Source organism: Nymphalis io, chromosome 4 (assembly GCF_905147045.1).
Source record: "Nymphalis io chromosome 4, ilAglIoxx1.1, whole genome shotgun sequence".
Lineage (NCBI taxonomy): Eukaryota > Metazoa > Arthropoda > Insecta > Lepidoptera > Nymphalidae > Nymphalis > Nymphalis io.
In genome coordinates, this window is record NC_065891.1 from 10,726,322 (window position 1) to 10,744,532 (window position 18,211).

General features: G+C 34.1%; 1 protein-coding gene across 2 annotated transcripts in view; it reads left to right on the forward strand.

Annotated features, from left to right (window-relative positions):
- The window catches only part of LOC126781869 (uncharacterized), a 55,011-nt gene that overhangs the window by 22,677 nt on the left and 14,123 nt on the right, over nt 1–18,211 (forward strand). For both annotated transcript variants that reach the window (XM_050506990.1, XM_050506989.1), the window contains 3 exons: nt 2,477–2,564; nt 14,907–14,992; nt 17,621–17,728. In XM_050506990.1, the coding sequence (XP_050362947.1) occupies nt 2,477–2,564; nt 14,907–14,992; nt 17,621–17,728 (282 nt within the window). The remainder of the gene's footprint in view (nt 1–2,476; nt 2,565–14,906; nt 14,993–17,620; nt 17,729–18,211) is intronic.

Here is an 18,211-nt window from a genome sequence, read left to right on the forward strand (position 1 = left end):
ACAAATTTTAGATTAAATATCACAAATACTATCTGCTACTCTTCGTCTTAGCCAGCTAATATATTTTATTTGTATCTTAAAGGGCTTACTTGATAACAATTGTTGCCGTTCCCAAACATTACTGATCAGTAAAAAATGAATACAAATAGTGTTTTAATCATCAATTTAAAATATATAATAAAACTAACAAATGAAAATTCTATAGAGAGTATCACCTCAAACATAGTAAGCTGTCTGATGATAGAAATTTAGAATTTCAGTACTAACTAACCTAACCAACCGTATTTTTTTTTTATAAAATAGGAAGGCGGACGAGCATGGGCCACCTGATGGGAAGTGGTCACCAGACGCCCTTAGACATTGGCATTGTAAGAAATGTCAACCATCGCTTATATAGCCAATGCGCCACCAACCTTGGGAACTAAGATTTTATGTCCCTTGTGTCTGTAATTACACTGGCTCACTCACCCTTCAAAGCGGAACACAACAATAACAAGTACTGTTGTTTTGCGCTAGAATATCTGATGAGTGGATGGTACCTACCCAGACGAGCTTGCACAAAGCTCTACCACCAGTAAGCGTGTGTCCCAGCCGCCCTCTAATCAAAAATTGAAAATCAAATGTAAACTTTCAAAATGTCATATGTACATAATTGTATATGTACATTTTGAAATACTAATATTATATATAACTCGTATTATATTCGGGGCGGCTCGCGTAGATAATAACTACGCAATAATGAGACAATTATCTGCAGCTATGAAGAAATTACATGTAAATTCTTACAGTATTCGGAACACCTTAGTAAGTAAGATGGAAATTCCATTAGTTGAGCCACCTGGCACCTAGTTTTGTAAATAAATGTAAATTGCAACACAAAAATATAATATTTTAAAATATAGTATACCAATCAATATTAATTATTATTATTATTATTTTGGTTTGCTAGGACTTATACACAAAAAAGCTGTTTACGTTGGTTGGGTTTGTGAGTTTTTTATTATGTTAGAAGCATAGAAAATAATTACATAATAACATTAAGTATATTTAAATTCTTTTTGATTTTACTTTTAATCATTTGTACCTAGCAAAACTAACTAGCAAAACTGGCTAAGCTTATTGTAATGGATATTCTTCAAATCTTCAATTTTAACGTATATAACGAATCTTTCAATTATACATACATATTAACTTAAAAAGAGACATTAATTTCGAAATCCCAGACAAACACTTCAATTTTATCTATTTGTATAGATGTTAGTTTAAAACGCTACGTGAAATAAACTTGCATGGCACATCTTGAGATTTTGGTATATTTGCATACGACCGGCATAATTAGATCCGACCGACTCTTATGCAAATATCGCCTCAGATTTAACGACACCCATATATACTTTACCCTTCGAGTTTTGTTTGCACACATCCAGTTCAAATGCGTCATTGTTGTCAATATAGACGAGCCGATTGGCGTGGTTCGTGGATGCTTTCCTTTCACACCGAAGGTTGTGGGTACGATTCCCACCCAGGAGAAATATTTGTGTTCATGAACATGTCTGTTTGTCCTGAGTCTGGGTGTAATTATCTATATAAGTATGTATTTACAAAAAAAAATTGTATATTTAGTGTATCAGTTGTCTGGTTTCCATAGTACAAGCTCTGTACAAGCTTAATTTGGGATCAGATGGCCGTGTGTAAAAAATGTCCCAGGATATTATTACTATATTATTATTATTAATATTCCTAGCATTATAAAGGCTAAGACAGATTGGCGTTTATAAAGTGTAAGACTTACGTGTAATTTATGTGTAATATATTTTAATTTCTATTGATGACCTGAGTGGCTAGCTTTTGAGGTTGTTGATTGAGTTTCTCTTGTCAAGGGATTCTTATTAGCATCGTGCCTCGAAAAGCAACCGTTGTTTTTGCGCCTAACCTCTCCTCTCCGGTGAAGTGGCTTTTCATTCCAACAGACTATAAAAGCGAGAGAATAAAGAGTACACCTATATTGTGCACACGCATAAAAAGTATTAAAGATTATTTTAAAAAAAGTCAGAAAACCTTACCTTTTCACAACATAATATAACTCATAATAATTCTTTCAGTATTTCGTGTTGTGTTTTTGTAAAAATAATAACCCGTAAATAATTATAACACAGTTACAAAATGTTATTTTAATAACTGAGATCCAGTGGTAAGAACGCGTGAATCTTAACCGATGATCGTGGGTTCGAGCACCACTGAATTTTCATGTGCTTAATTTGTGTTTATAGTTCATCTCGTGCTATACGGTGAAGGAATACATCGTGAGGATACCTGCATGTGTCTAATTTCACTGAAATTCTGCCAAATGCGTATTCCACAAACCCGCATTGGAGCAGCGTGGTGGAATAAGCCCTAAACCGTCTCCTCAAAAAGGCCTTAGCCCAGCAGTGGGAAATTCACAGGCTGTTACTGATAAAATGTTGATTTGTTACAGAATATATCAATCCTGGTAGTGCTGCTATACAGTTGGCGGATTGGTGTCAACGCCAAAAGATACAAAGAACTTGACGATGTTTATTACGGTGAGTCATATTTGTCTATACGTTGATTCGAACTGTATCTATGTATAAACACAATGGTTTTTTTTTTTATAGAATAGGAAGGTGGACGAGCATATGGGCCACCTGATGGTAAGTGGTCACCAAACGCCCTTAGACATTGGCATTCTAAGAAATGTCAACCATCGCTTATAGCCAATGCGCCACCAACCTTGGGAACTAAGATTTTATGTCCCTTGTGCCTGTAATTACACTGGCTCACTCACCCTTCAAACCGGAACACAACAATATCAAGTATTGCTGTTTTGCGGTAGAATATCTGATGAGTGGGTGGTACCTACCCAGACGAGCTTGCACAAAGCCCTACCACCAGTAAATACATTGAAACTAAATTTTTATTCACTTGTAAACTTCCAACTAATTTGCGTAATACAACTACATGTAATAGGATAATTAAAAAGGATAATAGGATAGTACGGCTTTTATTTTAGACATCTATGTGATGTAAGTTTTATTCACATTTTATAAAGAATATTTTTTATTAGGTTAGATTTTTAATTTACATATCTAAAATATAATATCAGTCAGCTAATAATATATTTTATTCATTTATTTTTAAGCTATGTACAGTCATTTTTATAATATATAAAGCTTAAAAAAATATATTATACTGTTTAAAAAAATATTACGACAATTATCGATATTTTCTTTACGTATTGTACCACATATTAAAGTATATTATTTTCTTTAGTTTAAAAAATACATGTAGTATAGATATGATAATGGCAACACCAAGTCTGAAAGCATTTTTATTGTTATTGTGAAAAATTAATATATAAGGTAAAATTCATTTCATCCAGATTTTCCATTAAAATCAACCACATCGCTGTTTTGAATGTAATATAATGTTAAGTTTATTGAAGCCTTCAATAAACTTGATATACTATTACACTGCTTGATTAAAAATGTTGTTCAAATTAAAATATTACTTAAATTTCATCATTAAATCAATAGAGCCTTACTTTAGCTTTTTTTAATTTAAAAACAAATACTACCACAGATTCGAAAAAAAAAATTGATACAAAACTTTTTAATCATTCAATTATTTTAATCTCAGTAAAACTACCAATAAAATATTGCTTTACCTAATGATAGACTCAAATACTCATATTAAGTTGTTACGCTTATTTTCTTTTAAAAATGAATTACTGTACTATCCCGGAACCAATGGGCCCTAATAATAAATATATCTAATTCTATAAATTTTGATGCGCCTGATCATTATTTGAAGCAACAAGCAACGCTCTTGTGTAACATAAACTTAATTTTTAATTTTACTTATAAGTACACCGTTTGATGGTGCTTAGCATTTTTTCCAGCAACGAGCTAATACACATTTTAAGTTTCCAAATCCGCCTGTTTTATTTCATCGAGCCAGTTATTCCCGTACAATAAACATAGTTTTTAAAATAAACACTTTAGCAAAACATCTCAACGACAAATCACTGTATTTTATATATTTTTAAGTATTTCGCAAGTCAGTATACTAGTTTGATATAATAGTGACAATGAAAACAGGTTAGGTCAAGTTTATTTGAGCTAGTTTATCAAAGCTTGGTATATTCTTACCTAGGTATAGGTCGGGCTTTGTACTAGCCCAACCACTAAATAATGGGTAGGAACCCACTCGTCATATATTCTACCGCCAAACAGTAATGCATTGTTGTGTTCCAATTAGATGGTCTTAGTTCTCTTTTTATAACGCTAATGTGACCCTTTGCCTTCATCTGCTCCATGTATGCATCTTTTTTTTTTAAATCCGTGAAAAAATCAAATTAAATTACTATTTTGCAAATATTAAACTAACTAGAAATGACCAATAGTTGCTACAAATTATAATATAAATCATAGTACAAACGCATAAAATACTACTTCATATTCTTTGTTATAAAACGCATATTTATTTCCTAGTTTATTAGAATTAATATAAATAGGAATTTATAAATAAGTAGAAGGATTCACACATTTCACAACATCACAAGTAATATTGCATTATTAAATACTCATACAAATTCCTTGTTATAAAACTTGTATATTCTTTCACATTTACTAGAATATTTTTATTAGAAATAAAAATATTATAAAATTGTACGTTAGTACCATGTATTATATCCATAGTATCCATGCATTTGATATAGGAATATCATAAGCAGTTCACTGCCTCGTTGGTCTAGTGGCTACATATAAGGTCGCAAATCCCGAGGTTTTGGGCTCAAATCCTGGGTCAGGAAAATATATTTTATTATTATATTAAAAAAAATACAGGATTTTCTGTCAAAATTCTCAGTAGCAGCCCGGAGTCTGAAAGTTTGAAGTGAGTACACTCCCGTGCCTCAGAAAGCACATGAAGCCGTTGGTCCTGCGCCTGAACTATTTCCAGTCGTGTCGGATTGCCGTCCCATCGCATTATAAGAGCTAGGGAAGAGAGAGTGTTTGCACCTGTGTTTGCACACACATTATCTTATTGATAATGATATCAAAGTCAAATTCTACTTGGAAAATCTTCGTTACAAAGTGTGTGCTCAATAAATACCGATATCAATAAAAAACTGAATTAATAAAGACGGTTATAGAGCATGTCGCTCACAATTCTGAAGATAAAACAGAATCCCTGAGGTATTGCTTTTTTTGCTTTGGCCGCTTGTCAATAATTATAGAACATCATAAGCGCGGTTATGTCAAAAAATGTCGGTTATGACAAAGTAAACTCAATATCTTTTAAAATTGTTTGCAATCTGTATTATCTAGTAATATCGATGTTATGTAATTATTTATGCTCATAACTAATGCGGTATAAGCGTCTCTATTTTGCATGATCTGCCAACTACATATTTCTTATTCATTAAATTTTTATGAAGTACGCTTTTCATACCGTAGAGAATTTATACACTTTTTTGGATTAAACTATTTCTTTAACTTCAATTAACCAATCACAATAAATTACTAATTATAAGACACTATAATTGTCGAAATACAAATTGAAAAACCTTTGTAGCGGTCCCTCGTCTGTTTTGTCTACTTCAAGTACTTCAGTCTTTCATAATTACGGCTTATTATTCAAAACTTGACAAAACTCCTGAATTTCGAATATAGTTTAAATACAAACGTGCCTTATAAACCCGGTTATGAGTATTTGATGACATAAAACTTTGATATTATTTCAGAAGGGACGTACATGTTTTATATGTAAAATATTTATGATAGCTCAATTTGTCAATGTAGTTGGAGTGAAAATTGTCTATGGGGACGCCTTCCAAAAGAACGCTACCCAAACTATAACACATATATAACTATTACTATAATAAAAAAATCAAACATGATAACCATGTATAAATATTTTTGTAAATCTCTTATACTTACGGAGAAGTAAGCGACTGCAAATTCCTATATGATGTGGCTTATAAACTTTTACTTATATCACTAATACGCAAACAATAATAAGATCTAGACAATTTATACTGAAGAAATATTTGATAAAATCGTATAAACTTAACGAACTAAGTACATTAACTAACTCACTCTACAAACCTACATAAAATTTAATACGGATGGAAAACAACTCGTTTCGCACAGGTTCACTAGAATAATGAGATCTACAGACTTGATATTTAGCATATCATCCTCGATTTCTATTCATAGTGCTCTTCTTAGAACGGAGTTTATGGAAATCAACTCTCATAGATAGATAGACAGTATAGTAATTCCCTCTGAAATTATACAACCGCATTATTAAAATACCGTATTATAGTCATGTTTATTAAAATTTTTATGTTCTTTTTATATCTTTGTTATTATCCTCTTAACTCATTCTTGACTTGTCCGTTATTACATTCTTTTGTTCTTAAATTGCACCTTTATGGTAAAATTTCTAAATCCCGAGGGCTGTGGCGTAAATTTACTGAGCGATTCGTCTATTCTAGAATAGGGGTACAAGGAAAGTTACACGAACGAACGGGTCGATCGACGATAACAATGTTGCCAATCTACATAAGGCATATATTCAGCAAGAATAGACAGAGCTTTCAAAGAGCATTTCAATATATAAGCCGAGTTTTTAATCTGTATAATAATATATGCAATATAATATCCAATATAATAATACATACAACTGTAACATTTGAAACATTTTTGTAGGGATTTTCTTAATAAATATGTTAACGTTAAGCATTTGAAACTCGAAAAATAAAAGTTTCTTTCATCTTGGAACATCCGTTTAATAGGAAACCGATTCTACTAGTAGAAGATAAAGAAAATTCTTAATTAATAACGACTAAATGTGATTAATTTCCGCATTGGTGATGTAAGAAACGGTTAATATTACTTATTTATTACTATTATATTACTTATTATTGGCGCTGGTCAATGTATATGGGCTATGATGACCGCTTACCACCAGGTGACCCATTTGCTCGTCCGATTAACTAATAATGTGATCGAAATTATATGATTTTAACTAGCCGACACGGCAAACGTCGTTCTGCCATGCCATAATAAGGAAAGGAGCGCTGTAGATGATAATCGCCGATAAAAACAATAAAAATACCAACCATTCATTTTCTCAATTCAATGAATTTCATTAATGTAATGGACATATTCATTGTTTTATTAAAAGTTAAATGTAAAGTGAAAATAGTAATATATATATTTTATCCTATAGCAGTTAATTAAGAAGAATTTCGAAGAGCAATTGAATGAACGATATTTTTGCTATGCCACGTATACTTATTCGTGTGATAAACATGGTGTGCCCAAATCTAAGGCACAAACGGACATCTTTTGCCTTGCGACTTATCGATTGTCATTATACATATATGCATAAAACACCAACTTGCGATTTTTTTCATGCGTTTATTTATTATTGTTTTCTTAGGTTATGTCTACGGATTTTGTGTGTGAGTGGTGGTTCATCGTACATTCGTCCCACATTATGCATCTCATAATGTAGGACGAATGTACGATGACTAACAATAACTTTTGAAAAAGGTGGTCCGTTATTTGTTTTCTTTATAATATTGGTAAATGGACACCCCCACCCATATACATTGGCAATTTAAAAATATTAACCATTCCTTACATCGTGAATGCGCAACCAACCTTGGGAACTAAATTGTCCCTTGTGCCTGTAGTTACACTGGCTCCATCGCCCTTTAAGCCGAAATACAACAATACTAAATATTGCTGTTTGGCGGTAGAATATGGGATAAACATAATACATACGAATGTAACATTATCTTTACGCTGGCTACTTCGCTGTTGCATCGTTGGCCATCACCATAATTTTTCTTCTTGGCCAGAATTTTAATTTTGCCGTGACTCCTAAAATATTAATTTAATTTAATCCTTTTATAATTCCAGTGAGACAACCGCGTCTTTTTATTGCCTCTCAATCGATTAAATTATTACCAACTAACAGTTTCTATTAAAACAGACAAATTGAATTACTGTTAAATATTTTTTGAAATATAGTTTAATATTTTACACAACTCGAGGTGACTTATTTTACACAACCATAGTCTGTTCAAAGGTGGCGCTGGTAACAGAATTCAAATGGAATTAAGTTTTACTTATTGCATTAAATAATTAAATTTGATTCAGAATAATAATATCATTTCTTAAGGATTTTGTTTTGAATATTTTCAAAGTAATTTTGTGTATTCTACCATTGTGCATTGGAGCAGCGTAGTGGAATAAGCTCTAAACCTTCTCTTCAAAAAGGGAAAGGAGACCTTAGCCCAGCAGTGGAACATTCACAGGCTGTTACGAATATATAAACTGCGTTACAATCTTTGCAAGGAATATGAAAAGGAACAATGGTTAATTTGATGTGGTGGATTAAAACCATACTAGTTTCTGACCGCAGCTTCGTCCGCGTAACGGGAGGTTCTCAATGTTCTGTAACCCTGATGTCGTATTTGCCAAATTTAATGATGATCAGTTGAGTAGTTACCATATAAACCAAAGAAATAAACCAACTCGTTTTCGCATTTATGATATATTTATTACATCTATAAAAAATACTGGTATTTGAAATAAACTCTTACAAGCTCCTTATTTACAAGATAAAAATAAATTTCAAGTTACTGGAATGTATGTACCATAGAACCAGTAGTAAATTCAACGGCTATCATTTTTCTCAAATATAAATGTAAAATCAACTATTTACGAGTACAATAAAATGCGGAAATCAAAGAATATTCATTCTACGCTTTTTTCCACTATAACCTGATATTATTTTTAAGATCAATTATTTTCTTATCATTATTCCAAGCCTTGACTTGTTTAACTCATCACATATATATCACAAAATTTTTATTTATAAATTGTAAATAAAGAAGTCCACATGCTCAAATTGGTCTTGCTTGACATTCTAATGACTGACTTTTGTCTTTTAGCCTCATCATATAGGCCTCTGCATCTTTGACAGATCCACTGGGCACAAGTAGAGCCCCTTGTAGTTCTACCCATCTTGCCATCTGACGGGTGCTGTTATAACAGAACCGTCAGTTTCCTTGAGAGGTGCCGTCTTTTTTGGAGTAGGTCCAAGAGCTCTTTTGATGCCCGCATACACCCCGCCAATATCCCCCGCGTTTGCGCACGCTTGTATGCTTTGGCAAAGCTCTGTCCAATACGCATTTACAAAGAAACGCGTGCTACTCTGGAGTAAGGCTTTTGCCTTCGTGAGATCTTCACGCGTCGCATCGCAAGGGTTAAGGCGAAAATTTAAAGCGGCTTGGCGTTTTGAGTCAATCAAAGGAAGTAAGTGCTCCTCGTTTTCTTGAAACCGTAAGATTTTGCTTTTTGATAGCCAAAAACCTTGCCTGCAGTGTCAGTGAGAAGAGACTTGACTTTTTCACATTCGACTCGCGCTGATGCCATACTGTCCCAAGTTGCAACTTCTTCACGGACGAGTTCCCCAAATGACTCCACTACTTCCATGTCTTGAAAGGATTTATCTTTTTTCGACCGAGTGGCTTGGAAGAATCCTAGGGACTCTCCTAGGGACAAGTCGGACTTTAGTAGCCACGTGGCTGTGATCGGTGTCATACTCGGCACTGTGAAACGCCCGCGCGTGGAGCGTTTCCCGTAGATCCCTCCTTCTTGTAAGAGCAAGGTCTAATTGGTGCCAGTGTTTAGATCGAGGGTGCATCCACGAGACTTTCCACATCATTTTGCCTTTAAAAAAGGTGTTGGTAACACACAGCTGGTGCCTTGAGCAAAACTCCAACAATCGTTGTCCGTTGTCGTTAAACTTGCCTATGCCGTGTGCACCGAGGCATTCAGGCCAGGCTGATGTGCCCTGACCGACACGGGCATTAAAGTCACCCAAAATGTGCAGTCTGTCAGTTAGATTCACCCTGCGCACTGCCTCATCGAGCTGGCCGTAGAATTGATCCTTGGTCTCGGGTTTTGAACTAAGCGTCGGTGCGTAAGCGGAAATTAGCGTGACAAAGCCGCTTTTTGTATTTAGACGCAAGACCATAATCCGCTCGGAAACGCCTACAGGTGTCTCTATGGCGTTGATGAGATGGTTTCGAACCGCGAAACCTACACCATGCTCTCGTGTTTCCAAGGAACTCTTGCCCTTCCAGTAAAAAGTGTAGTTAGCTTCACGCAAAGACCCTTCGTCTTCAGTTCTGGTCTCTTGTAAGGCTACAATATCGATATTGAGCCTTTTAAGCTCCACGTTGATACTGTAAGTTTTGCGCAGTTCTTGGGCGCAATCGGAGTTTCCGTAGGTGTTCGGGAAGCCTTTCCTCATCGTTCGGACATTCCATGTCGCAAAGAGCATGTAAGCAGCGTTGGTGTGGGTTTTGGGATTTTTGTTCCTTTGAGCAGGTGGTTAATGTCACAGCGTCAACGTCTAGCTGTAAGGCTTGTGTTCCGTTCACCCAGGCGGAACAAGTTACCGCTGAGGCGGATCAGTACCTTATTGATCGGGGTCTGCCCGACTTAAATCAGGCGGTAGCTGATCAATGGATCTACGATGGATCCTCCTACTGTCAAGAGTGGCCCCTGGCGTCCGCACTTACGCCTATTCGTGCTGACTTATAACCGGTGACTGCCACTCTCCGTATTGTTTTCCACCTGCAAGACAGGTGAGCGAAGTGTTCTCTCCGTGGATGCTGCTACGCCTGGGCCAAGCGACTTTATGACAACACGGGCTTGCCCAGTACCCATGCCACCCACTCCTCCTCCCCAGCAGGATCCGCAGGAATGACGAGTCAATACGTGTGGTGCTGGTTTGGCCGCAGGTGACTGGCTTACGCCTAAACGGAGGCACCGCTCCGGGTTTAATATTAGTTTTTATATACTTCTTTTTTAGAGACTCGGTGTTGACGTCTCTGCCGTTGGGACGTGGGACGTGGGAGCAAGGGCGTGACGCTGGGATAATTTTGGGAAACAGCGTATCAAGGGAGGGGTGAGGATACTGTGATCACGGAAGATACAGGAATGTGACACTAGTAGCTAGAGCAGTCCGGGGTCGCGTACCCGTAGTGATTCCAACCAGCTATCGGACAGATAACTGGTAGATCCACCCTCTGGACATACTTAGCCTACTTAGTTACTTTTAGCCTACTTATGGTGTATTTAAGACCGTGCACAATTATGTAAATTTGTACAAATATTTAATAATACGACACCATCATAATTTTCATTTTCGATTCGAAATTATATAATGGTGGAAAATGTTGCTAGCAGAATATCCTAAGAGTTTATATAAATTGAAGTTTTTAGTAACATATTTTTATTGTCTAAGGAAATGGGAACTGTACTTTTTACTTTTGATCTCTTTTTTTTTGTCTTTGTGGCTTTATGTAACCCTGTCTGGGTAGTGCAATATTTGGTATTGTTGTGTTCCAGTATGAATGGTGAATGAGCTAGTATAACTACAGGCACAAGAAATATAACATTTAGTTCCCAAGATTAGTGACGTGTAAGTAATGGTTAATACTTCTTACAGCGCCAATGTATATGGACGGTGGTAACCACTAGTCATCAGATAACCCATTTGACAGTATGCCTATCTAATTTATACAAAAATAAAAATAGAAACATATTCCTATCTGGCAGGTTTAACTGCCTCGTTGGTCTAACGACGGCGTTCGTTCTCTCTCAACATCCTAGGGTTAAACCGTGGCTCGAGTAACTGAAAAGATATTATGTTTTTCTATCAGGAAATACTCTGTAGCAGTCCGAAGTTAGGAATCTCTTGCCTCGGAAAGCACATAAAACCATTGGTCCCGCACCTGAGCTCTCACCGGTCATATTGGATAGCCTTTCTATCGAATTATGAGAGCGAAGGAATAGATAGTGCACTTGTGTTTATGCATACAGTAAGCACAATAATATTTCATACTTCGTTAGCTATTTTCTGTTGAGAATGGTCTCCGAAGTACCTCATCATCATCAGGTCCTTTCGGGTTCCCTAAAAATATATTTTGTCTTCAATAGTAGGTTAACCTGTGAAAGAAAAAGGCAAAAGTAAATAGATTTAATTAGTTTATCCAATGATCCATGTAATTTAATTTAGAGCATCGAATTTTCAAGCATGCAATTTACTACGGGACCTCGAACTTAATTCCGTCATATATTTTCTCAAGCCGAGCGAAGCAAATACCTTCGGGTAATCGATGTGATCGATTTTACTCGATTTGTTTGTACACTTCAGAATCGATTACGTGATGTACGTGATTACAATCTAAATAAACCCCTTATTTACTTTGTATACATTATATAATAAGAAAAAATACATAAATATTTTGCACGAACATTTTTTGGCGTTTTTTGTATAAACATTATTTCATACACTTCATAACTCGACAATAAAACACCGGTCGTACTTTTAATAAATATAATTTGCCTTATTATTACAAGAAATTAAAGCGAGGTAATTGCTGCGACTAATTAGTTTCGATATACTGTTACATTAAGCAAATGTTTTGTGTATTAACTTTTAACCTAAAAACTTCGGTCGATTTCATAATACAACGATAACAGTCGAAAATCATATTTAAAAAGTTCTGCTACATAAATATATATATTGAAATATTTACATATTTTTTACATTATTTACATTAAACATTTTGATGTAAGAAATCTGTAGAATGCAGTTTTGTTATTATTATTCATTCTTTGTTAGTTCATCCAAAGTCTTTTTAAATATATATATATTATGAGAAAACAACACGCAGCGGTTTCGCTAAGATATATAACAGTAATTACAGGATATATCATTATGATTCTTTCTTGCTTGAATAGCTTCCAAAATATTAAAACCAGTGGCCATTTTTTTACATAGTCTCCGCAGGTGTAAGTTACCTACGGTATGTCTTTTTATGTACCTCTGAAAACGTGTATACAAAATTTAATGACAATCGTTTGAGTTTTAAGACGTGAAAGCATATTAATGAAACTCAAAAAAAATATAATATTAGCTATGTACAGACATTTTTATAATATACAAAATTGAAATAAAAAGAACAAAATACACATTACAAATTTAAAGCAAAAACACGCTGTCTGAAAGATTGTCCTGTGGCAACCCAAGACACTGGCACTATTGCCTCTCTGCACCGCTAGGCTCAGTCTTTGGTCTAAATAAGCGCCAGATCTTGGGTTACCAGAAGTGTGGACCAGTTTTTTAGAAAGACCCTTTATGATTTTTTTTTGTATCGGACGACCATAGACCTTATGTTTCAAAAACCAGCCCCGCAAATTCATATCCGCAGCTTCAGCGGCTGCACTGGCTTTACGAGACGTATTTTTGATATGAGATAGTGCCAGCGTATCTACAAGTAAATACAAGTAAATACAAGTACATGCAAGTTGCATCCCACACAAGAACACGTCCCATCGACGATGGCAATAATGTTGCTTCATCGGGTCTCTTGCCATCATACTGCATAAACCATTCGATTCCAAAGTAGCAGAAATCGATGCTATGGCAAAAGCTCGACGAAGCATGTCATTAAAAGATTCATGGTGATATGTACGGCCAGTGCTTTTGGGGCAGCTAAGTCCATGGCGTCCGAAATGATCCACCCGGGTACCACAGGGACATATGTGAGGCTCGCACACCTTTAAGCCTAAGCGAAGGCATATGGCGATGCGTATCGTTGTTCGATCAAGTACTATCCCTAGTTTTTTAGAAGGGATAACCTGAAGCCAGTGGCCTGACTCTCTTTCAGATACAGCTAGCAGTCTTGCACGATCTGTATCTGAAGTACACTGGGACAGGAGCAAATTGTGTGTAAGTTTAATACGGGGTAAATCCCAGAGCTTCTTACAAGCTATATCTGAGGGAAATACTTCATCAGGGCAAGGAACTCTCCAAGCTGCCTTAGCCTCAGCAAGATCCTTCACTACAACATCAGTCAAACTTGGAAAGTTTAATATTCGACTAACGACATTGATGGAACCATTAACAGAGGCCAAAAAAACTGGGAGCGCCAAAGATGACGTAGACCATATATCTAAGCCACCATATTTGACTGGAGGAGTTGCTTGTGTCCATGAATGTGAATCGAATTGTAAATTTAGAATTTTGCCTACGGTGTTTTTAAGTAAGGCATCAATAGCGGCTGTAATAGAAGGAAATTTCCAAAAGGGGCTGCTGCGTAATAAATACATAAACTTTGGAGCAAATAAACATGTCCGAAGTATGAAAATGGCTATGTGTACCTTAATGTCTAATAAACGCTTTGAAATGAAGTTAAACTTTTCTAATTTTGAATTTATTAAGGGAAGAAATGCATCATCAAATATTGGAGCGCCTAGTAGAGTTAAAGAAAGCTTTGGCACCGTAATAATATTTGGGATTAAAAGTTTTAAATCACTTAAAATTTTGTATTTCTTTTCTTGTGAAAGAGAAATAAGTTCTGAAAAATATACTTTACATTTACTGCAATTTAAATTAAGCCTAATGCTTTCAAAATTTTTTAAAATGTCTTTTAAAGTCGCTAATGACTGTTGCTACATCTCCTCCCAAAAAGCTATCATCGAGGTACCATAAATTAAATTTTGAATTTAAAAATGAAATTATTGTGGGTGGGTGTGTGGGTCACCTTGCTGACAACCTATTGATGAATTAATTTCGTGCTCGCCAAACAATAATATTAGCTAGTTTCATTTATTAGTCTTGCCTTACTTTGACTCAGAAAATAAGTAATTACATTTCACAATAAGGTAACATTACACAGACCAAATACATCACATAATGTTTTATAGTCTTGAATTTTCTATAAAACTATAGATAAATTTGTGGATTGTTATGTGTATGCTAATAAATTATTTCGTTTGTTCCAGGTGTTCAGATAGCGTATTTTGCAATCATTGGAACACAAATGTTTATGATTGTGCTCAGCATATTCCTATTTTACGGAATTTATAAAGTGAGTATAATTTTATAGTTCATTCAGCTGTTATCTATAAAATCAAATTTGCATATTATGTTTTAGCTGAAAGGTTTTTCGTTTAAAATATTGAGTGCAATTTTAGTTTTAACCTTTAATTCTTGTAAAACGTTTATTTTATCAAAATATACGGTGACTAAATAAGGTCACTATTTGATATTCTTCGTAAGAATATTCCCTCCTTCATTTTCCATATCCCGCTATAGATGCTGTTTTATGCATTTTCTTGAAAAATATTTCGCTTGAGACTAGAACCGTTCGCTTTGAAAGTTATTTGTATATTTTTCTTCATGATGAAACTTTGCTTTATTTTTCGTAAGTGTTATAAAGTGTTCTAAAATGAGATCGAGTGTCAAGTGAAGGTTTACGAGTCACCGTTTTATTTTATAACCTTATCACGCTGTTACAGCTGTTATAAAGAGCTTATCTTAATAGCTTCAAGACTAGACTATTAGATCCGTGAAGCTTAAGAATATTAAAGTTCATTAATTTTAATGCTCTTACTTCGTAATAATATTTTTATTTCTTTATTTTTTTAATGGTCAAGTTCGCCCATAGACTATGATTTATTTCATTAAGCACTCTTTTATATTTACCAAAAATAAACTTAAGAACTAAATGTAACTTAATCTAAATAATTTTTCACGCATTAAAAAGGATATATAAGAATAACACGTACAATCATACAAAATCTAAATTACTATGTATAGTGAAAATCATATATGTATATCCTAGCAGTTATATAATATTGCTTAATAAATTGTGCGACAGCCACGCGTCGAAGATGTTATGTCCCTTGTATAAATAAACTATCTCTCTGTTCACTCTGAATCACATCAAAATAAAGTAGGTATTGCAATTTATTGGTAAAATATGCCACCCTGACTTTCACAAAGCCGAACCACTGGTTAACTTACACACGTTTTAAAAAATAGTATAACATTTAGTGGAAATAATAATATTGTTTCAAGAAAAAAATGTTGGTGTATAATAATAATAATAATATTGTTTCAAGAAAAAAATATAAGTTATAGAAATATTCTACAAATATATTGTCTGTTATTTTATATAAAATAGATAAGCGGACATGCAAATGGTGGCTCTGGTCTCCACCGCCCATAGACTTTGGATCTGTAAGAAATATTAACTGTTCCTTAAATCGCCAATGTGCCACCAACCTTGAGAAATAAAATGTTATGTCCCTTGTACATTTATACTCGCTCACTCACTTCTCAAACCGTAACACAACAATTCTAAATATTACTATTAAGCGATAGAATATCTGGTAAATAGGTGGTAGCTACCCTGACGGGCTTGCATAAAGCCCTACCCCCAAGTAAATCAAAATCTATCTATCTGTATTGGGCACTTATATTTGATATTTGTTAAGCTTCTTTGTATATATGTATATCCACCCACGTATCATTAAAATAATCTGCAATCTCTTGACAGAACAAAAGGCCTTAACGGAAATAATACTGTTGCTATTTATAGAATGAAAATAGCAACATTTAATCGGTATGAATATTTACGAATAAAGGATTTTTATTATAAAATGTTGACATGCAAATAAATGCAAAAGCTCTTATAAGAAATGGAGAAGGAAAATATCCTGTCAAAACATACATATACCGGTTAAAACTTTGACACATATTGGAGCAGCGTTATGGAACAAGCTCCATTTTTTTGAGAGGACTACCTTTGTCCAATAATAGCACATATACTTTTATATAAATGAACTTGACAAAATCGTTTCAAGATTGAAAATCGATGGCCTCCTTCTTCTGTTGGCGTTACTTGAACTTTAAACACATATATAACATTTTACGTATTTCTATAAGAACAAAAGAAAGAACTTTTGTTTAGAGGATCGTAAGCAACGCATCAGGTCTTTACGATCTCACGCTGAGATTTCAAGAAGCATTTTCCATTTAATGGAGCATTGAAAGCCGAGTTGAACAAACTCATAAAACATATATTACATTTGAAATGTATTCCTGCCCTTGTTAACTCTTGAAATTTAGTAGAGTATATATACTTTCATAGTTAGTTTATATAAAATTAATCGCATTTGTTAAGTGAACACGAAATAAAGATAACGAAATTGATATATATGTATATTGTAGAGAAACATGGTTTCTCTTACTATTTATCTTATCGCAGAATTCAATACAACGAAGGGTTGTTCCATTAGCAGATATTTGAGCTAAGAGAGGTTATTTTATTAAAATAAAATACATTATTTAAATTGTGGTGCTAATAAACATACGAAATTTATAAAAATACACATTATTTAATGCATATTTTTTATATTTATATATTAATAAATGTATATTTGTAGTACATACAACACTGAACACTTTGATAGCATTCTTTTTTCCTTTGGTTGGTTGGTTGGCAAAATTTGTCATACGAAAGAAATGCTGCGTTCGTAAAAGACACTTTATATTGCTGTATAAAGATTATTATTAATGTCAAATGTATGAAAATTTTGCCACGAAAAAGTTTTTAATGGCACTTCATAAATAGAACACAAAAGGACGTATTATGAAAATACAAGTTAATTATTTATTCTATAAAATTAATTTGTAACACATTTTGTTTCAGGAAAACGTCGCTTTTCTCGTTCCATGGGTAGTGGGGTGCATGACCTTCATGGCTTTGGAGGCGATGGCAATGGTGTACTCCAACATACTACGGGATCACGTTAATAAAGTAAATATACACCACACTATGTAATTATATTAAACACAACACACTAGTAATTTCGACGGGAATGGAGCAAGTGAAGAAAATGAAAAAAATATCTAATTAAACGAAAACTGTTTCAACTTTAGAATGTTTTTTTAAGAAGCAGGATTTCATTTCGTTAACCAAAGGATAGTTGTGTATTTATTCAAATATAAATAATTAATTTAAGATATAAATGGTTAGTCTAAATTAAAAATGATAACAGAGATTAAATATCTAACATATATAAAAATAAAGTAAGATTTTTTTTGAGGTTTATAGACATCGATGCCGTTTGAACAATTACCATTCAATTTAAAATATCATTGGATACTATTTATTCGACAGACTTTGTTGTAATCACCACTAGATGGTTTTTTATAGTGTAGGTAGGGGGACGAGCATATGTGTCACCTGATGGTAAGTGGTAACTACCGCCCATAGACATTGGCACTTTAAGATTATTTA